The sequence below is a fragment of the Lacerta agilis genome, chromosome 10 (genome assembly GCF_009819535.1).
Source record: "Lacerta agilis isolate rLacAgi1 chromosome 10, rLacAgi1.pri, whole genome shotgun sequence".
Taxonomy (NCBI): domain Eukaryota; kingdom Metazoa; phylum Chordata; class Lepidosauria; order Squamata; family Lacertidae; genus Lacerta; species Lacerta agilis.
Genome location: NC_046321.1, coordinates 65,097,820 through 65,122,787, shown reverse-complemented (window position 1 = coordinate 65,122,787; position 24,968 = coordinate 65,097,820). Strand labels below are relative to the sequence as shown.

The following is a 24,968-nucleotide window of genomic DNA, read 5'->3' as shown; positions in this document are numbered from 1 at the left end:
CCTGCGCCTCCATGGACAGCTGTGAGTTTAAAATGACTCCCAGGCTGCACACCTGGTCCTTCAGGGGCACAGTTACCCCATTCAGGACCAGGGAGTCCCTCACACCCGCCCGCCCCCTGTCCCCCAAAAACAGTACTTCTGTCTTGTCAGGATTCAATCTCAATCTGTTAGCTGCCATCCATCCTCCAACCGCCTCCAGGCACTCACACAGGACATTCATCACCTTCACTGGTTCTGATTTTAAATTGCTGACAAGACTTTGCAAAAGAGTCAACACCTCCTGATTTATAGAACAACTCATAGTCCATAATACAATGCAGAGGCAGCATTCACGTGCCGCAATAAACGGGTAGCTGGCTCACTGTGACTTACTGCAGGGATGGCAACCCACTCCTACCTTTCCTGCACCTATGATATACAGTGTCTGACACAGGAACCTCTGGGAAGGAACCCTATGAAACACTTTCCCACACCTGGAAAGGAGCGAGCAAGGAGACTGGATGCAAAGCCACAACAGGTGAGCCAGAATCTAGCTGAGTTACGGTAGCTAGCAGGACAGCTGGGCACACCAGACCTGTCAGTACCAAAGCTAGGCATATCACATGCACTGTCCCTTCCCCTGTGCGCAACAGCTAAAGCAGTTCATGGAGGAAAAGAATGTCAGTAAAGCTAGAAGGCATTAGGGACTTGGAGTGGCCAATTCCATTTCTCTACTTCAACCCTCCCCTCCCCACTCCACCCTCAACATCCTGTGCTCAACAATCCTAAACATCCATAAATCTTGGAAGTCACCAGACAACAGGACCCACGTTGCAACAAATGTTTAATTCTTTTTTAAAAAGAGGAAGCTACCTTGTACTGAGTCAGACCAGTACAAGCTACAGTGGTACCTCGGGTTACAGACGCTTCAGGTTACATACTCCGCTAACCCAGAAATAACGCTTCAGGTTAAGAACTTTGCTTCAGGATAAGAACAGAAATTGTGCTCTGGTGGCTCAGCGGCAGCGGGAGGTCCCATTAGCTAAAGTGGTGCTTCAGGTTAAGAACAGTTTCAGGTTAAGAACGGACCTCCGGAACAAATTAAGTACCTAACCAGAGGTACCACTGTATCTACAATGACTGGCAGCAGCTCTCCAGGGTTTCAGAATGAAGCATTCTCAGCCCTATCTAGAGATACTGGGAAATGAACCCAATAAGCTCTGCATGCAATCCAGTTTACACCTGCGAATCTTCAGCTCCAAATGTGAGCCTTTTAGCACAAGTAACAGTTTCAGGAGAGGGAACAGTTTCTCCTGAAAACCCAGTCCCAGCACTTAACTGCCCAGGGCTCACACTCCAGAGCCCTGAAGGAGAGCATACCTTACATTTTGGTGTGGGTTCCAACTTGTTGCTTCTACTATTAAACCCAGGGCAATTCCACACCTATTCAGGTGGAGCTATTTCCACATACCAGTAAAATAATGTTTTAATTAGAGGAGGGGGGAAACAGTCCAACTGCTTTCAGGGCCAACAAAACATTATCAAGGCATACACTGAAATGAAAAAAGGAAAGGGGGAGCAGGAGAGATTTATTTAAACCCCTAACATTTTATCGTATCTATCCTAAAGATGGGTATAAAGGTCAGAGCAGATGCATGTGCATGCGCATCAAAAGTGATAAAGCACAAACACTCTTTCTACAAATACTGCCAATAGAACAATTAAGGAAACACCACCCAAGTACCTAGACAACTGCTGAGCAAAACAACTACCCAACGGAAATATAACAAATGTGTATTTGGCTTGTTAATGCATTGTGTGCATCTGAAACACAAACTATAGAAACAACAACATTGGACACAGATAAAATTGCAAAGACCCTTGAGGTGGCCCCATTCACATGCAGCCCCCAGCCCCATGGCATCTGGTCTTAGGTAAGCAGTTCCCACATGGCAGTGGCTGCATTTGAAGGACACCTGTGTGGAGACACCAAGGACAACAGGAGAGGACTGGTTACTTCCCGGACAAATTTCCAAAAAGGCTGTTTCCTTTTCCATTAAAAAGCATGTGCTACTGAAGCTAAGCAGCACCTTCCATCAGAAACACACAGCGGAAAAGCATGTTACCGTAATCTAAAGCAGCAGTTTGACTGCTTTTTTTGGACTCACACACAAAATTTATATGTTTCAAACATTAGTAAGTGCCTCAGAATTGGCGAAGCAAGGCGCACACCAAGAGATCACTCCCTGTCACAAGTGGGGAAGTAAGGTTTATTAAAGAGGAAAGGGAATTATGTTTGGAGTGTTAAGGGAACTGTCCTCCTCCATGCTATTTGGAGAGATTTCAGGAAAAGGAGTTAGGAGGACCCTCCCATTCTTTTAGCACAGTAAATTGAGGCCTCAAGAGGGCAGAAAAAGGTGTCCTTTTCCCTCTTCCCCCTCCTGAAACCTCTCCCCGCTCTGCAAGCCCTAAACAACTCTATAAAACTTCTGTGGTAACTGGTGCCTGGAAAAAGAACACCACAACCTTTGGTTATGGTTTCCTGCCAATCCCTCTAAAAACTATTTTAAATGGATCAATGCCTATCAGTTTGGCTAACAGCTGCCCAAAGTTAAGTTAGTGGTTTAGGCTGGGGGGGGGGATTTACAATGTACTCATAAGTCTATTGTGGTTTTTTTAAATAAAATAAAAAACCAGCCCTACAAGGATCCAGTGTTTGTTATGCATGCAGGAGAGCTGGTTGCCTAAAGCTAACAGAACTGGAAGCTGTGACTAATAGTCACTGCCCCCTCCCCAACTAAAGAGCCGCTGAATGACAGCAGCTGTTCCCTGCTACCAAGGCTGATGTTTCCAAGCCCAACCTGAACAAATTAATGGCCAGTCCTACTCCACTTCATGTTGGCTCTTGCTTATGAAAACTTCCATGTACCAGCTTTCACACAAACTTCTAATTTCACTTCACCCTCTCCAGCCCCTGCCCCATGTCACCCCCTGTCACACTTCAGATCAGATTTTGGGAGCATGTAGGGGGCCCAAAAACAAGGATTGCTTGCTCACACTACTAAAACCTACTAACAGAATAAATAAAATAGCAGCAAACATTAGGCCCAAGTGGACATACTAAGTTATTATGGTCAACTTGTATAGAACCCAGCCAAGATCTGAGAGAATAAATGCTGTTAGCGGTTACCAAAATGTGATGAGTGTTGGCACCTACCTTCATAATATGCACAACCCCTTAGTTTCCTAAGTTGTATCCAAAGGTTGCAGAAGGATCTCATTTTAGCCCCCAGCAATTCCAGCTGCAACCCCAACATCTACTCTGGAAAGTTGGAGAAACACTGCTGAACAGTGTGGTCTGTAATGGACTCACTGAAAAGCACATGGATTCAGTATGTGCAAATGAAAATGTTCTTGTGCAAGGCACCTCAGTCCATTTTTGCACTCCCACACCACAGCTGATGTTGTTCAGGAAAGGATGGGGGAAATCCCTGCATGAGGAACCTTTCCCTTTCACAGGCTTAGGATCCAACTCTATGAATTTAGTATTTCTAATATAGATAACATCTAGTACAGCTTACCTTTATCAGCTATGATTGAGGCATCCTGTCTTGCAATGGACATGGGCAATACTTTTCTAGCAGAAACATTTTCTGTGCCAGCAGCCACAGAAACCGTGGCACTTGCAGTCGAAACATTAGACATGCTTTGTGTCATAGACACATCAGAGTTTCTTTCATCTGTATCAGAATCATCAGAATGCAGAGGATTTGTAAAACAAAGGGGAACTCTAACTGGAAGCATGCCACTGTGATGATGATCCGCTGATTCACTGGAAGGAGCATCCATTTGAGATGGTGAGTTCGATACGACAGACAGATTTTTAATCCCATGACATAAAACAGCTGGAGATGTGTCCTCTGGTGTTGATGTTGGCTGTACATTTTTTGTCCCTTGTAACGACCACATAGCGTGTCCCTTCTCTTTGAGAGGCAAACAGTCTGGTCTTTGCAGAGGATCAGAACCTACCAGACACTGGTGGCCTTCAGGCGAGGATGTTACAGCTTTATTCAGTGGCTGCATATTGCATTCTATACAAGAGTTTTGGAAGGTATCTGTAGGAGCATCTCCTGAGCCTTGTTCCTGTAGTTTAGATGTCTTATCCACCGCACAAGATGAGCCAGTTTTAATTTTGATCGCATGTCCCCTATTCAAGAGGGTGTTCCCATCAAAGCTCCTTGGCCCCTCTTGAAGGGGTACCTTTTTAATTTCAAAACTCAAGTTGCGCTCAAGCTTTTTCTCTGCACGTTCAGAGACTTCGTTCTTCCCTGGATGCTCTTCTGACTTATTGTAGTTTTCATTGAGGTCTGTTGGATGCTCTGAAGAAACCATGTGCAGAACAGGCTTTGGATGGTATCTATCATTGTCCTGCCAAACAGTTGTTACTGTTGGATAAGCTGAAGGAGGTGATGGTGTTAAAATGGGTGGTACTGGATGAGGCTCTGGAGGCTGCAGAATTTCTTCTTTTACATCTCCTTCTACAAGGCAGCTAAAGAGAATAATTGTGTAAGTACGCTATAATTAAGGATTGTGTACATTTATTATATAAGCTACTTATTCAGAATATGAACTTTAAAAACCCTTTCTCAGAATTACGTTCACAATAAAAAGGCACATTTTATCCAGAATACTTAGAATGTCAAAATCCACAAAAATGCAATAAATAGGAACCAAATGCTATAGTTTTGTAATAATCCCAGGAAACACAAATTTCTCCAAACACTCTTAACTTTTACACCCAATATTTAAATAAAGGTCAACCCAGAAACACATTAAGTATCAAGAAAGCATTTAACACATGGAGAAAAGATGGTATCATGCTGCTATTGCCTATGGGCAACTACCAGAACCTACTATTGCTTAAAATCTACAATAAAGCATGTGATTATCAGCAGTCTGCAGGAAAGCCATGCCTGCCCCCTTGTGGCAAAATTTGAAATACATGTTTTGGAGGGGCAGGGGTATAATGCTTCCTGCAGCAAAGCATGACACTGCACCAGCTTCTATTAAGTTTGACAGAACATTTGAATGCCTTCCTGATTATGACATTCCTGATATAACCCCTCTATTATACATACAACATGGGACACAAGCAGTCTGTGAGGAAACCCATACAGTGGTGCCCCGCTAGACGAATGCCTCACTAGACGAAAAACTCGCTAGACGAAGGCATTCGTCTAGCGGAAGGCTGCCCCGCTAGACGAAAAAGTCTATGGGGCTGCCTCGCAAGACGAAAAATTTTCGTCTTTTTTTTTCGTTTTGCGGAGCGCGGCTGTCATTGCCGCTCCGCAAGACGAAAAACCCGCTAGACGAAAATTTTCGCAGAACGAATTATTTTCGTCTAGCGGGGCACCACTGTACTTGAAATAATGTATAGGGAGGACTATCCTTGGATTAACTGCCTGATTCGTGCAACCTTGTTTTGATTAGACTGCTGAAGTCTGAATTAGGCCACAGTTATATAATTTTGCAGTTTACTGCATGTAGATATAAAATACATTGTTTGTCAGAGGTCCATAACCCTGGCATTCACCCAGGTATATAGAATGTAGCAAACCAATCTACAATATATTTCCGCATTGTCTCTCTTGTTGCCACTCAAGACGTTAGCACACGATACTATGATTTAAGGACCTGCATGCCTTAAGATTCAGAAAGTATGTCACCAGCTGGGTTTATGTTACAGAAAATCCAGATTTTTTTTTAAGCACAGCTTTCTCTACAAGCATCAAATGACCACACTTGCTTCAAGGATGAAAGGACAAGAATGTCGACTATGAAACAGGATGAAGATGTTTGTAAGTGCTTAAAATGGAACAGATGACAGGCACAGAGATAGTGAGCAATCATTACAGAAGGGCACTTCATGGAAATCATAAAGCAAAAAGCACATGGCTGATATAATAAAAATCTTTCCTTAGCGAGATGTGATGAGCAGTAGTGTCTGCTGAGGGGCAAAGTGAGTCTCATCAGCCAGGGTGCTTTTCCTTCACTGAATTAGGAAAATAAGACTATAATGCAACGTTCAATGAAATCTTTAAAATTATTATGTTAACTTGCAACTCAGTAAACTGAATCTGTTGGGAGGATATGGCCTGGGAATGTTTTCCCCTAACCTAAAAGAAGTTGCCAAGAAACAGAATGCATGCCTTCTTAAACATCTGACGGACTACCAGACCAGAGTCTGATGACAGTATTATCAAACTAATATTACATAAATACAGCACCCTATGAAATGTTCCCAGGGTGAAAGTGAAACCATGTGCATCTCCAGATGTTGTTAGACTACAACTCCCCCTAGTCCCAGCCAGTACTGCCAATGGTAAAGAATGATGGGAGTTGTAGTACAGCAACATCTGGAGGTTCTCCATTCCTGCCTTACACCAGTAAGCTGACTAAATTTGTTCTTGGGCATACGCTCATCTGACCAGATACTAATGGAAATCAAATGGGTCCACAATAAACGATTCCCTATGAGTAATTCTCCAGGAGTACCTGCGAGTTCGAGGTGGCTTTGGTGGAGGTGAATCCTGTTTCTCAAGGTCTCCAGAACTGGCGGTATTTTCTGTACCAACTTCATCCTGTCGAGAAAATTAAATCCCCAAAAGTTTTATTCAAAGGTTAAGAGAAACATCCACACGAAAACCAAAACATACACCAGCTTGGGATTGAGTTACTGTGCATATTGTGTTAAATGTGAGCACAAAGAAATACTCTATGAATGAATAGTATAATTTCACATGACTCAAATTTAATAGGGAGTTTTTCTAGTGTGACGATATAAAGGAATCAAAATTATAACCTACAACACATTTGTTCTTCATATTCTCATCTGAATATGTTTTATGAATATGAATAATGCCCAATAATGCCAAAAACAAGGGACCCAAATGCAATCAGTAAAAAGTAGGTCCTGGGTGTCAGGTTAGGGAGGTGGCAACATTACAGCTACTAACTGACTAAAAGGGAGAACAATACAACTGTAGGAACACAGTCCTATATAAACACAGCACAGGGCACTATGGTGGGTGCGTGTATCTTTCTATGCAACGCAGCAGCCAGAAACATTTTACCATAGGTAACCAGAGTAACCAGGCGTGCTGTGAATGTGTGTTTCAACTTTGGATGGGCTTCCCAAGGATCCCTGAGCCCTTCCTTTGGATCTCTGCTGGCTATCCAAGCCTTTCCGCATCTTGCAAAGCCTGTCCAGTGCTGATCCTTTCAATCTCAAATTTGGAAGTGGAAAAGATCACTGCAGGGTGGGCTTTGCAAAGAGGCTGGGTTATCCAGCTGAGCTACAAAGGAGGAGGCACAGGGATGCTCTCAGAGCACAGAAAAATTCTCCCCTTCTGCTGCTGGGATAAGCAACAGAAGGAAGCTTGCATTTTGAAAACTTTCCTTCGACACTTTAGTAGCAGCAGTAATGGGAAGGGACAAAGGGGAGAAATAATTCTGTCTCCTCTTCTGTCTCCCCCCCCCCTGCTGCCGCCACTACTGCTAATGTAAACACACTGGGAGGGAGAGGGGGAGAGCAAGGGACTTTTGCCCCTTAAGGGAAAAATTCTAGATCCATCAATAGCAGAAAGACCGCCAATGCTCCATAGCACAGAGGCCTCTAAAATCAAATTAAAAGGCCTTCAAGCCGCCATGCCATGCATTCTGCCTCCCAACAGTAAGTGCTATGTATGGTGCCACATGAAAGACCAGAAAAGACCAGGCATAATGCACTTTGCAGACAAAGCAGCACAGTGGGAAATAAAAAACAAAAAAATCACTGCATTTCTGTATCTTGCTGCTAGGCTCTTCCAAGTCCAGCTCACACCAAGCATCAACTAAGAAAAGTAGGGAAGACATAGGCCAAAGCTGCAATTTTCCACTAGTCATAAGCTTCTTAGCAATAAGACAGCATTCCTGGAGATACCACTGCAAATAAGAGGGTGACTGAGGAAATCAATCAAGCATTGGCTGGATGAGCATCACTTGTAGACTCTGTGGCCCATAAGCTGAGAATCACTGGCTAGACCCTACTGCAGCCAACATGGACCCAACAATCCACATGACATTACAAAGTCACAGTTTTATAAAACTCTCATAATATTTATCCATATTCTTTGTTAGTAACCCATCAAAATTTAGTTGAAACTGTAAATAATAACAGACGTGTTTATTTTCTTTATTATTAATTGCTGGATCACTGTATTACAGCACATTGTACCTTGTGGAAATTCCTAATAAAAAGTCCCAAGCCAGCCAACAGATTTGAATGTTATGAGTACAAGTTTAAAATATTTTAATGACTGTTTAGTCAATTTACAGCCCAGTGAAAAGGCCAGCTACCGATGAACTGATGAAGGATCTTTACATAATATATTTAATAGTGAAGTAGTGACAGACTCCTGGGAAAGTGTCTGAACAAGGCAAAGACAGAAGACAGGACCAGGACTTTAAAAAAAAAAGCAACAGCAGACAGATAGAGAGGTGTTAACTCAAAATATTCTGCAATATATAAGCCAGACATAAAATATTTTCAAATAATTCAGTTATGAGAAGCAAATATTTCTCAACATCGTTTCAAGGCAACAAACTTAAGAGTTTATGAGAAAGATACAAGGGAATTGAGAGCAAATCAGCTTGTGTAGAACGAGGAGGGTGAAAGGAAGAACAGAGCCAAGAGCAGACTACTAGAGATCTATGAAAATAGACCCAGGAGCTTATATCATTAAATAAGATTAAAAGCAGTATCTACTGAAATAGTTAAATGTACCATATAAACCCATCTAATTCAACATATTGCCTTAGCATCCAACCCCTTGTTGCCATTACAGAACATTAACAGAACTGCACTTAAGAAGGCTGAAGTGCTTTTGTTTAACTGCTCAAGGACGAAGATTTACTCATGCTCCCTGCACCATCAGCTACATTCTCCTTTGCATTAAAGTATCATTGAGCAGCCTAATCCATTTCATATCATGTCCTCAATTAATGTACCAAATGTTATGGCTACTGAACATGTGGATTAAGACATTAGCTTCTGGCAATCAAAAAAAAAAAAAGCAAAACCCAAGAAGGTATAATGCATGTTGTGAAGATGAGCTCATTGACGGTGGGGAAGAACAGATGGTGGTCTTACAAGAGAAAACTACTGCCTCTTTAAATCAGATTTTCTTCAGCCAACTTATTGCCTATTTTCCTAGGCAAATGTTATTCTATTTTATTTCAGTAGCTACATTTAAGAAAGAATTTGCTTTGATGCAAAAGATATTGTGTAGCCCACAAAAGCTTGGTCTAGTAATTTTCAAAAGCTGATTATATGCTTATGAACCAGAATGTGGCTTACAAAAAAAAAAAAATTGTCCATTGGCACTGCTGGGAGAAGCCAATCTCTATGCTGCAATGGCTGGGCATTAATTAAAACAGAGGAAAAAATAACACAACACACACAGGCATGGCTTTGTCCACACGTGTTTGTGATGCAGCAGACATTGTGGAACTCGGAAAGGAATTAAAAGTTCTTTTCTGCCAACAAAGAAGCCACTAGATTCGGCACAGCGGCAGCACTCAATCTCCTACATGCATTGGTTATCATGTTAAAGAATTTCTCTTGAAATATAAAGTATGAAATAAATGATCCCAACAGCAGGGACACAAATGGTGATCTAAGTTGTCAAAAATTCGCAGGAGAAAATGGAGAACTTGGTGAACCCTTGCTTAAAATATTTAACAAACTCTCTTAAAATGTGAGGTTTAAATAGCGTTGTTCTATTTCTATTCTAAATGGGGCAATAAGCATTAGAGCAGATGTGGAACATACAGGTACTTCTTTTAAAATGCTTATTTTGGTTAATGGAAGAGAAGCTCCTCCAGACAATTACTGCAATTTTACTTTATACTTCCTGCATAGGTGTAAATTAGGTTTCTGCCTACTAGAACTGATGCCCTGTTAGGAAGACAATTGTGTATCAAGACCCCAACCATCATCAAATGGTTTCATTTCATCAAATAATAAGGATGTGGCTAAGAAAGACTCAATCATGTTATGCTGTTTTTAAGGTCAAATGATAATAAAAAATAAAATAAAAAATTCCTTCCATTAGCGCCTTAGAGACCAACTAAGTTCGTTCTTGGTATGAGATTTCGTGTGCATGCACACTTCGAAGACCAACACAGCTACCTACCTGTAACTGATAATAAAAAAATGCTATTGTGGTCACCATCAGTTCCTCCCTTCCCTATGTTCTCAGTGAACTGGAAAGAGTGGGAGGGAAGGGAGTCATATTTCCCCATCTTTTCTGACTTTGCAGCAAAAGACAGAGGGAGCACCGAAGAAGAAGAGTTTGGATTTGATATCCCGCTTTTCACTACCCGAAGGAGTCTCAAAGCGGCTCACATTCTCCTTTCCCTTCCTCCCCCACAACAAACACTCTGTGAGGTGAGTGGGGCCGAGAGACTTCAGAGAAGTGTGACTAGACCAAGGTCACCCAGCAGCTGCATGTGGAGGAGCGGAGACGCGAACCCGGTTCACCAGATTACGAGTCTACCACTCTTAACCACCACACCACACTGGCTCTCCTACTGCTGTCACTACTTAGTTAAAAATAAAGATGACCCTTTTCCCTGGTCCTCAGGCACATGCAGAAGACGGCTATCAGCAAGTCTCTCTTTCCCCAGTGCCTTTAGGCACTGAAGCACAATTTCCTCTGGAAAAGCTCTGCTGCAACGGACCAAAGGCCAGTCCCAGCACCCTCACAGGGCCTAATCAGAACCCTATGATAAGCCCACAAGCAGGATATGTGCACAAAAGCCCGATCCTATTACATTGTTGCTGCAGACCCCGCATCCTGAGACAACCCTCTCCCCGCATTCTCTGCAATTCCTGGCAAACTTGGATGAAGGTGCCTGGACATGGCAGGCTAGTAAAGGTAAGATGTCAGGTTCTAGAACTGAAGTGCATCTACCGGCTTGCCTCAGCACGCCCACTGATGACTAACACCCAAGAAGATTCTTTCTCCCAAGCATTTGATGTTTACCTCCCAGACTAAGAGTCAGAGAAGTCTGCAGGAGATCTTTGTGGTAACTATATAAGCAAAGTAGTTTCAGAGGGAAGATTAAGGCTTTGTCTGCGTGTGGTTACTTTGCCGGGATCAGTCGGTCAAACAAGAGCATTGTGCAACATCCTTTTCAGCTGTTATTGTCTAGAAATAAAATATAGTCAAGAAATTTGAGGAAACACCGGTAGAGCATGTTAGACAAGAATGTGCTCCTAAACTATACTTAGGCAAGGCCATTTCAATCCTATGTGGACTACTAGAACTTGTTGGGGGTGGAGGGAGTTTTCAGCTGAAAATTAAAGGGTCGGGACAGTTTTCAGCTGAAAACAATAATCCTTACATAACTTGGGTATTCAGCTTTATTTTCATCAACTCAACACTATGATACAAACCAAAGGCACAGCCCTAATGAGTTTTTTTTTTCATTTTAACTGAAAACACAGCATCAAGGCCTGTTTCTAATAATGCATTAAATGATTGAGCAGTTTGCTCCAAAACAAACCTACTAAGTATCATTAGGCTGGATAGTTTAACCTCTTTGGGTATTATCTACTGCCATGCCAATATCAAACACATAATTTGTCAGACAAGTCCCTTGTGTCATATCACACTAATTATCAGGGGCCAAAATGCAATGAGACATGCTCTCAACACTGCAAATGCACCAGAACTTTCTGCCTCCCTTTCTCAACGCTGCTCCCTGCAGCATTCAGAAAAGCTTCTGCAGAAACATCAGGAACCCCCTAGAGTGAGATTCCTCAAGACACAAAGGAATACAGCCAGAAGTTTAAAATATCCACTTTTACACCTTACCCCTTGGTGCAAGTGTGGAAGCACTTTCTGATCACATACCAATGGAACGAGGTGGGGAAGAGAAAAGAGACTGCATCCTGGCTATGCAACTAGTGCTGAAACAATAATAACCACAGTAAACAGTTTGAAGAAAAGAAGACAGTGACTTTGGTTTGTTTTCAAAAGAGTTCAATGGAATAAAGCTTGTTGCAATACAAACAAGCATGGATTTTCATACCGCATTTACTCGAATGTAATGCACACCTTTTGGGGCCAAATTACATCACAAAAAGTAGGGTGTGCATGTGATGGCGCATTTACATTTGCCAGCAAATACTTTTTGTTTTTTGTTTCAAGGTTTTGAAAACTGAGGTGAGCATTAGGTTGATGGTGCATTACATTTGAGTAAATACGGTATCTTATTACCACAAACAAAAAACTAAGATGAACAAGGGTAATTTAACTCTAGGGAAAAGCTAATATTTCAAATTATATGAAATATGACAAAAACACCTACCAGCCCATCTGCAATTTTCCAGTTTGCACAACTTTCATATTTTTGAAGTTGCTTTTCAAACAACTGTGCTATGGCTCGATGAACAAGTTCATACTGTTCCTGGGTGCATGATAAAAACCAAGATTAGCATACAAATATATAAGCAGTGTTTCAAAGACACTACAGTATTTCACAAAGTGGTCATGTCACAGCCATATACAGTACTGAACTTCTGAACTGAAAGCAGTATTACCTTAGTCTGTACTGCAGAATGTCTTTGTGTCCTCATTTCTTGTATTAAATTAAACACGTTGAACTCCTCTGGTATTTTCTGAAATACAAAGGAGTAGAAGGTTGTCCACTGATGTACTTTGTTTCAAATACTATCTAGAAGTCACAAAATGCTTCAGTATTTAGTATTTCTATTGCAATCATGAACTAATTAGAAGTAACAAAAGAAAAAGGAAAATAAACTTCATTGCTGCTTTGGGAAAAGGTACTATCTAACTTAAAACTCATTTTCAAATTATGTTCAATTTTGCACACTGAGGAGAACTCCATTACTCCCCTACAAAACTCTACTCTAATGACTGGCATAAGATGACCTAGTTTTGCAGCATTAGATTGCTATAAATCCTCCTTACCCCGGCTTTCAACAAATTCCATGTATAATCTATGGCACAGATGGCTCCTGTTCTTCCACACCCAGCACTATAGTGGAAAAAGATGGACAGCATAAGAGAAAAGGAGGCTTAAAACTTTGCATTTCTGTTCATACCTACCCAACACTTAACAGTAAGCATCCTTGAAAAGCTATTTTAGAGCTGACGTTTAAACAATTCTGAATTATCACCAACTGGATTTTTGGTATAATAAGTAGTGGTTTGTGTTTTCATATCAAAAGCATAAATCTACAATGTTGCTTCAAGGTTTTATCTATTCAACATACCAATCTACAAACAAAAATATGTCCCTCTTCAACAAACACACCGCCAATACATATAAAACGGGATTGTATTGTAACCACAAACATAATAACCATATACAATTGTTAGCCATATAGGCATTTTCTACATACAGTTCATCAAAATGAATCAGTTAGTCCATTTATTGATCAGCTGGTAACTTGTTTATATTTTATTTCAACTACAGTCAAGCACAAAGGGTAGTTGAAAATAAAAACTATCTGAGAGTCCTATTTTCAAGATACAGGCCTGGTTTGCATATTACAATAAATCATAGTTAAAATCCAACTGTTATTTAATGTGGACCACACAGCATGCTAGTGCATGTACCTGAAAAGTTATTGCTCTGCTTTCCTGGGAACCAAGCCAGAGAATGGTATGTCATGACATACGAATAGAGAGGGCTGTGGTTTGTTTCTTTTCATACATCCCATGAATCACAACCAAGGTTTTCTCTTGGCTTAGGACTTCAATCAATCAATCAATCAATCAATCAAATCAATGGATTTTTATTGTTTATAACCAATGGCCATCACAATACAAGTACAAATCACACAACTACAGAACAAAAGACATCCTTTTGGATTGTGCAGGTGCCAAACCCTAGGGATGCTGACCAGAATGTATGGTTTTTAAATAAAAAATAAAAAAATCTGCACATTGTAGATTTGTCTAGGTCTGACATAAGACTTGTGATTTATTAAGGGGGGGAAATAATGTACCATGGTTCAGATATCATGACAAGTATGACTCTGGCTTGTTTACTGCTTGTACACATTTAACAGCAGTTCCTAACTATGGTTTAATGCAGCGTGTGAACTGGGCTGTGTCTCAAATGTTTTCAAAGACAGTCCTCGCAGAAGTCTGTAGTTAACAAATATAAATCTGTTTCAAACCTTATTACATTACTGTAGTCCCCTTTCCTCTGTCAAGAATTCTAGGCAATGTGTTTTTGAGAGAGCATTCCTAGTTTTAAGAGATTCCTATCGTACTCATAGAATAATTAATGGGTGTTGAAGACATGACAGTTAAAATATAAGGGGTGCTTTGAACTAAACACACTCTAAAGTACAATGTAGCATGCCCCCCCCAAAAAAAAACCATTACAGAGACATCAAGATTGAGATCTCACACGGTGACAACTTTTTGACTTCACTCATCCTATCCCAGGATCCCTGGGAGGGACAGCAACAGTTTTGAATTAATATGTTACTCTCACTTCTACAAATGCCTAGAAATAGAGGCACATTTACCCCACAATGAAGATGCACTTGCTGAATTTTATCTGTCTCTTGCACTAATGGTAACATGCTTCCTGTATATGCATACTTTCTCTCCTTCCAAAATAATGGGCTGGGTTTGGTTACCTCTCCCCCCCCACTCAATATTTAATTATGTATGATATTTATATACCACCCACTAACGTAGGTTCCAAATAAAATTACACGAAAAGTTGTTACTGCTGCAACAATGTTAACATGATTCAGTAACACAGTGCATCCTGACATGTACATATCTTATAATACTACAGCAGTATAGCAATGAAAATATCAAAGAGATACACTAGCCATAGATTTTACAAATGTTTGTGCATCCATGTTAATATTATTCTGCTGCTTTATCCTCAAGATTAGGTTTAGTACCCTCAAACTATCTTGAGCTCACCAGCGGATTGCAATGCACTATTAAACTTACATACACAAAGGCAACACAGGAAAGCCATCAATTCCAAAGTTAAAAAATAATACTTTCTAGGATCCCCCATTTAAATTCCTCCATGAAAATTTTATTTTGTACCTGCAGTGTATGCAAATAGGAACATCTTCATGCTCCTGGTATTCCCTCATTAAGCTGATCATGTCCAGGATAGAATCAAAAGATGATGGAACGTCATGGTCAGGCCAATTCACATAATGAAATTGATAAACCCTACGGGTTTCCTAGAAGAAAAAAAGGTTGTGCTGTATCTTTGAAGGTTGGCTTTTAGAAACTGTCCATTTGGGGAGCTGATCAGGTACTCAAGAGAAAAGTGAAGAAAAATGTTGCAAAATACCACCATTAAGAAATATTTTTAAAGAAACAATGAAGTAAATAAGTAAGTAAGTGTAGGAGCTGCTTCACACAAATGGCTCACCATATAGAGCTCAAGAGGCTACATTTCAAGTGGTAAGCACACCATTGCCAGCATCTACCCAGAACAGACCAACAAGTTTATAATTATTTTCCTACATAATGAACATAATTTTAATAAATTAATACAAACCCAAAGACTACATATGGTGTCTCCGAAATAGCACAAGTTGCAAAATATGCTTCACTTAAAACTTGAAACACACACAGAGTCAAAGCCCACGTCCTTCAAATATTAAGCTACTGTTGGTTGAGCCTTTACAAATACACTCCAGCCCATTCATGGCACCCTAGGCTCTTATGCAGGGCTACTGACAACAACATACAAACAGGTTCTGCCAGGGGTAGAATTTAAAACCAAGTAGTCAATTCAGCTTGCCAAGTGAATGCATCAAGAAGCATTTAAACCACACAAATTAGTAACTGAAGGAGCATCATCTCAAAGTCAAGATTTGAGTTGAGCTGCCGCTGCCCCAAATGACCAAAAACTCCTTTTGTGCCTTTTGGATGCCAAGTTATTATTCATTTTAGTATTATTTATTAAATTTGTATGCTGCCCTCTACCTGCAAGTCTCAGGGCGTTTACAACATAAAATCACAATACAAAAAGTTTTCAGGACGATTGACAGTTGGAGGCATCATCCTGCCAGTTATCACATGTCACAAGGCCATTTCAGCACCACATTAACATGTTGTCAAAAGGGGCCAAGTGATTTGGTACACAGAAGACATAAGACTAACAATACTATGTTTAAACCAGCTGCAATATAGAGCTTTTATCCACTTACATTCTGAAAGGCCAATAGCAGAGTTCTAATATAGTAGTCTGTTCTGACTTGCTCAGCTTCCTAAATGAAAAAGGAGTATTTGTGAATAGATGGAAATGTCACCAAATTTTAGCTTAGTACTTTACTCACTCAAATCTAATTTAGTCCTAACAGCAGTATTGTATCCACTTAATCTTTAAAAGTAGCAGAATTCAGAATCAGACCATTCATAGGAGCACATGGGATGGATTTTGATTTGCTTCACTTGTTTTAAGTAAAACAATAACTGGAATTTAGGCTCTGTGTCGATGTCGCATTAACCATAACTAAAACTTGAAAATATTTGGGAAAGTCATATCTACGCTGACACTAAGCCAGAGTGGTCCACACTTGTGGGCTATAGTTCCTTTAAATAATGGGCTAGATCGAAGCAACCATGAGTGGAAGGAAAGTAACTGCTACTGTTGTTCCAAAAGATCTTGGAAACAGCTTGCACGGTGCTATCATAGGAGGTTTGTAATTCTCCTGTTTCTGATTGTCCAACGAGTGTGAGCTCTTGGACAAGCAGCTTGACTGTTAAGAGAACACAGCATGAGAAGTGAAACTGACTCTAAACTGACTCTGCCCCCTTTTTAATTTTAATTTTTGCCACATACATAAAGCTGGATGAAACAAGTGAAATGCATGTGAGTTCCAGGCTTACTACAGTTAATATATATATATTTCTTTAAGATGGAATTAGAACATTTAATTTTTTTAAAGTATCAATTAGTACTGCACTATCATTAACAAAATACTTACACAAGAAATATGAAATGGTCCAAAAGAAACACTTTCTTCCCCATACAGAGGCCAGTAACGTTCACATTTTTTCTGTTACCAAAGAAAATATAGTTACCAAAAATATAGTTTAAAAATAAGCACACACATTTATGAATATTCACAGATAGTTGGTTTTAAACGGACAAAGTCATCCTGGCTAATACACCCAAGACCTTCATCTCCCTCTCAGGACTTTTTTATGTGTTTCCTTTTAGGACCTGGAAGGTCCATAGGAAAAACTGCTATTTGCTCTGTTCACGCACCCACACTGTGCAATTCCATTCTAAAACCATTTGTTTCTTTACACCTTCCTACACTAAACTTAACAGAGTGGGGCAAGGAAATGTGCTAGTTTTCATTAAGTAGCAAATGCTCAAGATTTACATAGGAATTCCTCAAGTAAAACGAGTAACGTGTACAGAGATTTGCTTAACTGCACTATCACCGTAACATATTTAGCAAAGCCCATAAACAAGCCAGCGCTATTAATACATACCCTTCCCATTTCAAACTCTCGACAAGCCATCACAATAATCTATTAAAAAAAGAAAGAAAGGTGACTGTACAAAGTTTCCAAGAATCTCTGTGTTAAAAACCTTTCCATGTGCATATTCATATACTGGCTACAACTGAAGGAGTAAACTGTCCAAGGACTTAGCAGCAGGCCAAACACTATATTATCCATGTGCCTGAGTTTAACAAAAAAAGTGGATAAACTTTTGGGAGGTCAAGGACAACATTTGCCCTTGTGCCAATCCTCTGGGAACTGTATCAATGTTATATACCACCCACTTCTAACATCAATCAAACAAACAATTATGGATTTCATCATCATGCTGTTATGATAGTTGTGTCAGCATTTCTGCATTTCTGCTTGCCATGTTCTCCTGACCCCACAGAGCCAATTCTGGGCAGGGAAGGGGGAGAAGGAGGGGAGAAGCCCTGTTGCACCACAGGGAATCACAACTATTTAGTTGAAGCTGTCCCCAAATTCATGCCCCACCCTTCTTCCAAAAGGAGCTTAGGGCAGCAAACTAATAAGTGATAAAACAATTAAATCTTTTAAAACGTTTTAAAATTAAAACTTGCATAAATAGGAAACAATGGAAAGTTAACAAAACATGTATTGTGAAAAATCACGCGATTTCCAATGTGGCAATTTGCTGACAGCACAATCTCCTCTTTGAGGATGGGGCCTTTTGTTGAGTTGTTTATATGGATATCAATACAAAAGGCTTGCTGAAGTGAAGCACAGGTGCTCCACCATTTAGTGAAGTCAGTCCTTGCTTCTTAATCCCTTCTCCCATTGTGAATTTAACAGCCACATGATCTTACAGTTCATGCTCCTCCTCTTCTGCCCAGACACTGTAGCTCAGGGATGTATAGTGTATGGCCCTCCAGATGTGCTTAGATTACAACTCCCAGAACCTCTTACTACTGGCCATCCATGCTGGCTGGAGGGCTGACAAGAGTTGGAACCCAACAATATCTGGGGGGTCATACATTCCCCGTCCCCGAGTTAGGCAAATGCATGCTGGCACAACAGACTTTGCCTGTTGTGCACCTCACCAATCAAACTCTTATTGTCACAAAGACCCCTCTCCTCCAAGTAGGGGGGGGGGTGTCACTGATCTCATGCCACAACTTGGAACACAGCACATCAGAAGAAAATCTACTCTTTCCATCTCTAAGATTAGATTAGAGGATGAAGCATAACTCTGGTTCCAAACTGCTCAGAACAAGAAGTAGGGGCAGAAGTTTGCTCACATCACAGAATGAAATAAATATTGGGTTACCGTATATACTTGAGTATAAGCCTGGTTTTTCAGCACACTTTTTGTGCTTTAAAAGCTGCCCTCGGCTTATACTCAAGTCAACCATTCCTTGAGAGGTATACAAGAACGGTGGTTCTTTACTCTCCCCAGGCAGCTTGTTCCATTCCTGAACTGCTCACATAAATGCAAACTTTAGACCCCAGAAGGCAGAAAGCCTATCAGTTAAGGGAGTATTAAAACCCCACAGGTGCTCACTTTCCCTGGCTCCTGCTTAAACAGGACAGGATCCCAGCCTTCTCTGTATAACACAAGGGAACATTGCGCTGTGAGTTAAACCACAGAGCCCTAGGGCTTGCTGATCAGAAGAATGGCGGTTCGAAACCCTGCGACGGGGTGAGCTCCACAGCAGCAAAGGAGGAAGAGGAAGGAGCAGCCCAAAGGGTTGCTTTGGGCTGCTCATTCCTCCTCTACCACAGTGGCAAAGGTGAACCGGCTTATACTTGAGTCAATAAGCTTTCCCACATTTTTGTAGGGAAATTAGGTGCCTCGGCTTATATTTGGGTCGACTTATACTCGAGTATATACGGTAGTATACTTACTGCAACGTTGTACTCCCATATCATCCTCCAGAAGTCTATTACCGTGTTTGCTAGTGGTCCTTGGGTGGCAACATATGCTTTTGGCCCATGTACTCCCTAAAATTTCAACATACAATGGAAGGCAAAAACAGTTAAGGTATGCCATGAAACAGTTCTTAGACACAAAATCTCCCAAGGATGGTTCGACTATGGGTGTGCTGGAAAGGTTTTGCATTTTCAAAACTGATCTATTCAAAATGTCAACATGCTAATCTCTTCAAAAACATGAATGGAAATTTAAAAACGGATAACACCCTACAGGATGTATACCAATTTTACTCTACATTAGATAAGTAAACAGCAAATTCCAATACAAGAGTTCGCTGCTAATGCCCAAGTAACTGAATAACCAATAATAATATATATCCTCCAACGAATCTGGGTTACAAAATATTTGTGAAGTTTCCCCTTAGCTGCTCACTCAACATTCATCTACCTACAATATATGGGCCAAACATTCCATTATTATTTTTTCAAAAGCTCTACTACTTTTCTCCCCCCTTTGAGTATTTTGCTCAAAGTTAAACGTCAGTTCAGGTGGTTGATAGGGAGAAGGGGAAAGAAACGCCACATCCAAGGGCACTAAATACTCCAAATCACAAGTCATTTCATAGTGATGCTGCAAGGAGATACTGAATTCTCCTTATGGGAGTGGGAGTGCAGGGATGTTAAAAATGCAGTACTGTGCTGATTTTTATTCACCTCCAGGAAATCTTTTTTAGTCAAAAAATAATGCACGAGTTTCATGCATTTGTAAGACCAAGAACAGAAATTAGCATCAGGTAATTATATACCTCAATAATTGTACCCTTGTGCTATTTTACATTACATTAAACTTTAAATTGGAAACATAATCAAAAATTTAAATGTATTTATTTGGAATCCTATCCCAGTTGCAGAAAGTGCACAGGAGTGTTGAATGTAGCACTATCCAGTACTTTTTTCAAGATAGCTCAGTTGGTAGAGCATGAGACCCTTAATCTCAGGGTTGTGAGTTCAAGCCCCATGCTGGGCAAAAGATTCCTGCATTGCTGGGGGTTGGACTAGATGACCCTCATGATCTCTTCCAACTCTACAATTCTATGATTCCAAGAAAACAGTCACAAATAAGAAGGACCACCACACTATATTTTAAAAATCCAATGGGTTACAAGACTGCAATACCCTTAATAAACGTCACATAGAATGCATAACTGAGAGAAACAATGGATTAAACCCAAATTAGTGTGAGCCAAAGAGTTAAATGATTAGCACTTTTCTGTGAACTGCTGTGCAGGCACGAACGCAGAAGGAAGACTTTGCACAGCATTGTATTTTAACCTCATCATAGTATATAAAGGGATTATGCAACTCCACATCTGAATATAGGATTGTGGAATTCCCCATCGCAAAGCAAGCCAGAAAGAGGAGCTATATGCACTCCACCCACCAAGGCTTGCTTTGTACAAGGGGCTTCGTGATTTAAAGTAGCCATACTTGCAAACTACAAGCACTTTGCAACACAGAACTCCATGCATCCCAGCCCTGGTGACTTGTTCTACAATGGGAAGTCTCCAGATTCATGCAAACGGGATTTAAACGATGCACAGCTATGGAATTCAGAGAATGAATGAATGATATTGTGTAAATGGATGCACAAAGTTTGTTCAAACTGAAGAGCCTATTTTGACCTAAGCCACTGTATCAGGGTCATGCAGACAGGTGGAACCCAGAAATTTTGAATTGTGATTCTTGTACCATCAGCCACTGCACAGGATTCCTCCACTGCTTTTACTAACTCGAATACAAGCCTATCTTATGTATGTAGTAAAGCACAAGTCAATCTTATGAGATTTCTTCACGTCTCAGTGGGTACCTGGTTCAACAACCTGCTCTAGCAACTAATCAGTAACATATAATGAGGTGTAGCCAGTGCTATTTTTCTAGAAACAGAGGTGCTAGAACTCACCACAAACACCTCCCTTGTTCTCTTATAATGGCATTGGTGCCCAACTGAGAGGTGTCTACTTTTTCTTTTTGCAATCAAATTACACAGAGCCACAACATAATCACAAACAATACTTTGGCATCGGTTTGCTTTTCTGTAAAGAAACATGTCTTAAGATTTTAAAACTTTGATTATGTAATAAATCTATGTTAATACATACCTTAATAAAATTTGCATTGATGTAGTCTGAATCTTGAGGGGGAGTTTTTAAAGTCAGTTTAACTCTGCTGTGGTCAACTAAAATAGCAATTTTAGGAAGAATTATTTTCCATGTTAACAGGTATTCTCCAGCAAGAATAATAACAAGTTATTACCCAGGAATCTAGGCACTACTTTAATCTACCCTAAGAGAATTCCTCACTCATTTTCAGGACTGCTTGCTCTTCACATTTCTATTTATTTCACTGCAGAAGTCTGCAGGACATAATTCCATATATTTTCCTTGGGGAGCATTTCCTTTATTAATGAAATTACTCATGAACCACTGGATATGAAATTCTGGGTCAGCTGATAGTTCCAAGTTCTATGATGAGGTAGCAACTATTTTGCCAGTACTGGACTGTTTCAAAGCAGCTTTCTTTCACTTCTAGGTATCTAGGGATTAAATTTAAGCAGTTTCCAGGCCACCTTATTCTCTGTACGCCCAGTGAAAATGTTCCAAAACAGATGTTAACATTAGAAGCAAAATAAGTTCACACAAATGGAAATGTGGAACAGTATAGACATTAACTCAAAATATATTCCCCAGCCAGGGGCTCTTGAGCAACTTAAATGTAACACACAAGCACAATGTATTTGAGGCTGGCTAAAGAAGGCACCTACAGCAAAGGATTTACACGGATAACTCCAGACGGTAAACATTAATTTTTATACTTGTTAAAATATTTTAAGATGCATAATTACAATAATGTATTAAGTGCTTGTGTGTTCCTCTATAGAAAGGATAGCACATTTACTTTTTCCAGCAACACTTTATAGATAATTGCTTGCTTACTGCTCAATGTTAAAGTTGCATGTTGAAGGCAATCCAAAATCACATTATCAACTTCACAGAATACACTAACTGACAGGCATCCAGTTACAGGTGGGTAGCCGTGCTGGTCTGCCATAGTCAAAACAAAATAGAAAATTCTTTCCAGTAGCACCTTAGAGACCAGCTGAGTTTGTTCTTGGTATGAGCTTTCGTGTGCATGCACACTTCTTCAGATATCTGAAGAAGTGTGCATGCACTGACACAGAGGCCTCATTTGCACATAGTACTAAGCCAAAGCATGGCTAAGCATGAATGAACAGGCATGCTGGTGTAGTTAGAAAATCACAGCTGCTTCACTCCTCTTCCCCTGCTGCCACAATGCCATGAAGACCTGTGCTCATGGTTTGTCTCTAAACAAACCACAATCTGCAAGTAAGGTTTGTTCTGGCTTACTACTTGTAGTAGGGATGCGGGTGGCGCTGTGGGTTAAACCACAGAGCCTAGGGCTTGCTGATCAGAAGGTCAGCGGTTCGAATCCCCGCGACGGGGTGAGCTCCCGTTGCTCAGTCCCTGCTCCTGCCAACCTAGCAGTCAGAGAGCACGTCAAAGTGCAAGTAGATAAATAGGTACCGCTCCAGCGGGAAAGTAACCGGCATTTCCATGCGCTGCTCTGGTTCACCAGAAGCAACTTAGTCATGCTGGCCACATGATCCAGAAGCTGTACACCGGCTCCCTCGGCCAGTAACGCGAGATGAGCACCACAACCCCAGAGTCGGACACGACTGGACCTAATGGTCAGGGGTCCCTTTGCCTTTACCTTACTACTTGTGTTGAGTTTGGGAAAGACAACGCTAATTCAAATCATGGTTTAACCTTTAGTAGAACTGCAGCAGCAGAAGCCAAGTAAAGCAGCTAATATTTTCTATGTATCTACCAGCACACTTGCTCGTTCATGCAGAGCCATGGTTTAGTGCAAACCAGACCAGATAGGAATCTGGCAATAAAAGCTACATTTGGGAATAAAGGTTACACCACTCTACAGACATTGTTTATCCAGTAATTATATTCTGGGCATTTTTCTGTCACCAGCTACCGGTAGCTTTGGTGCTGCTCAGATTTCTGTTACCAGTTTTCACTTCTGGGCAAGCTAAACTTGGGAATCAGAAGTCCACACAGAACTGAAGAGGATCCAAAAGTTCAGACTTCCTCAGCCAAAAAAATTCAAGGTCTATGGCCAAAATTTGATAAGGAAAAGATTGTCCAATATTTTAATAATGGCCAACCTTTTCTTCTTCAACAACAACAACAACCAATCAACTAAAAACATATTGGCAGACCGTATTTTCAGTGTTTATATGAATTCATCATTTTATAGTGTCAGACTAATATGGCTAGTAGTCTCTAAATTCTCAATGTTTGATGAGGGTTTCGAACAACAGGATGTTTTCCAAGTTTCATATGTATTATGACAAAATCAGTCTGTCTTTATTCCAGGTTCTGACTGCTTTCCAGTAAGATTCAGACTAACAGATTCTTTCAAGAAAAATAGCATTCTGAATAATTGGGTGTATTTTGTGAGTCAGAAAAGCTTTTTTCTGCATTAGTTGGAAGGTTAAAGTTATTAACAGATTTTTAGCCTTGGAAATGGTTTTTAAATAGATACTGGGAGGCTGACACACATACAAAGAAACATTCACTTAGGCAGATGAAGCATCTTTTAAAAATACCCCTTTCGGCAAATAATTACTATCTAATTTACCTATTCAAGAGATCTTAAATGTTAACAGGCAAGATATCTTAATAAATGTTATTAACATGTCTCTCGAAGGGAAAAGTCAGGCTTACATGGCAGTATGTCCTTGTATCTGTTCTTTTTCACATTTTCTTCTTTTTCTCCAGTGACTGTTGGGTAGATCTTCTCTGTTCTATACTTCGTTGATAGCCTCCTCAGTCTCTGTAATTAAAATGTTCTGGTTTAAGTTACTTTTTCAGCTGCTCCTTTTTACTTTTTCAGAAAAGTCGTCTCTGAATAGGAGTAAGTTTAACTAGTTTTTTCTTTACTTGACGGCATGGGGTGTTACAGTACAAATCGTTTCAGCTACAGTTACTGTAACAGCTACAGGATGCTGGCCAGTGCCAGCTGTGAGGCAGGCTCAGGATCCAGCAGATCCCAGGCTGGCTTGTCACTCCTGCCCTCAGGGGGGCATTTTAAGGTGTCACCCATAACCTTATGGTTATGTGTTTTCATTACCCTAACAGAAAGATAAAAATGAAGATACAAAAGGTATAAAGAAGAGAAACAGAAGTTATGAAAGAGAAAGAAGGGGGAAAGACATGTTTGTGGAAGGAATAGACCATTTCAGAATGGGTGGTATTCAACACTAGTCCTACTCAGAGTAGACCCACTGAAGTTAATGGGTGTGGCCAACTTAGGGACATTAATTTCAATGGGTCTACTCTGTGTGGAACCCAACCCAATGAAGGTAATTGTTTGAGAAACAGGAAATATACTGTTTCCTATGGCATAGTACAGGTT

General features: G+C 40.4%; 1 protein-coding gene across 4 annotated transcripts in view; it reads right to left on the bottom strand.

Moving 5' to 3' along the window:
* Window positions 1-24,968, bottom strand: part of PTPN12 (protein tyrosine phosphatase non-receptor type 12) — a 57,226-nt gene that overhangs the window by 8,384 nt on the left and 23,874 nt on the right. For all 4 annotated transcript variants that reach the window (XM_033163388.1, XM_033163390.1, XM_033163387.1 and 1 more), the window contains 12 exons: window positions 24,278-24,386; window positions 21,620-21,696; window positions 19,434-19,529; window positions 17,556-17,594; window positions 17,039-17,110; window positions 16,259-16,318; window positions 15,138-15,280; window positions 13,020-13,086; window positions 12,629-12,706; window positions 12,397-12,495; window positions 6,535-6,620; window positions 3,561-4,528 (listed from right to left, as the gene is read on the bottom strand). In XM_033163388.1, coding sequence (XP_033019279.1) covers window positions 3,561-4,528; window positions 6,535-6,620; window positions 12,397-12,495; window positions 12,629-12,706; window positions 13,020-13,086; window positions 15,138-15,280; window positions 16,259-16,318; window positions 17,039-17,110; window positions 17,556-17,594; window positions 19,434-19,529; window positions 21,620-21,696; window positions 24,278-24,386 — 1,894 coding nt within the window. The remainder of the gene's footprint in view (window positions 1-3,560; window positions 4,529-6,534; window positions 6,621-12,396; window positions 12,496-12,628; window positions 12,707-13,019; window positions 13,087-15,137; window positions 15,281-16,258; window positions 16,319-17,038; window positions 17,111-17,555; window positions 17,595-19,433; window positions 19,530-21,619; window positions 21,697-24,277; window positions 24,387-24,968) is intronic.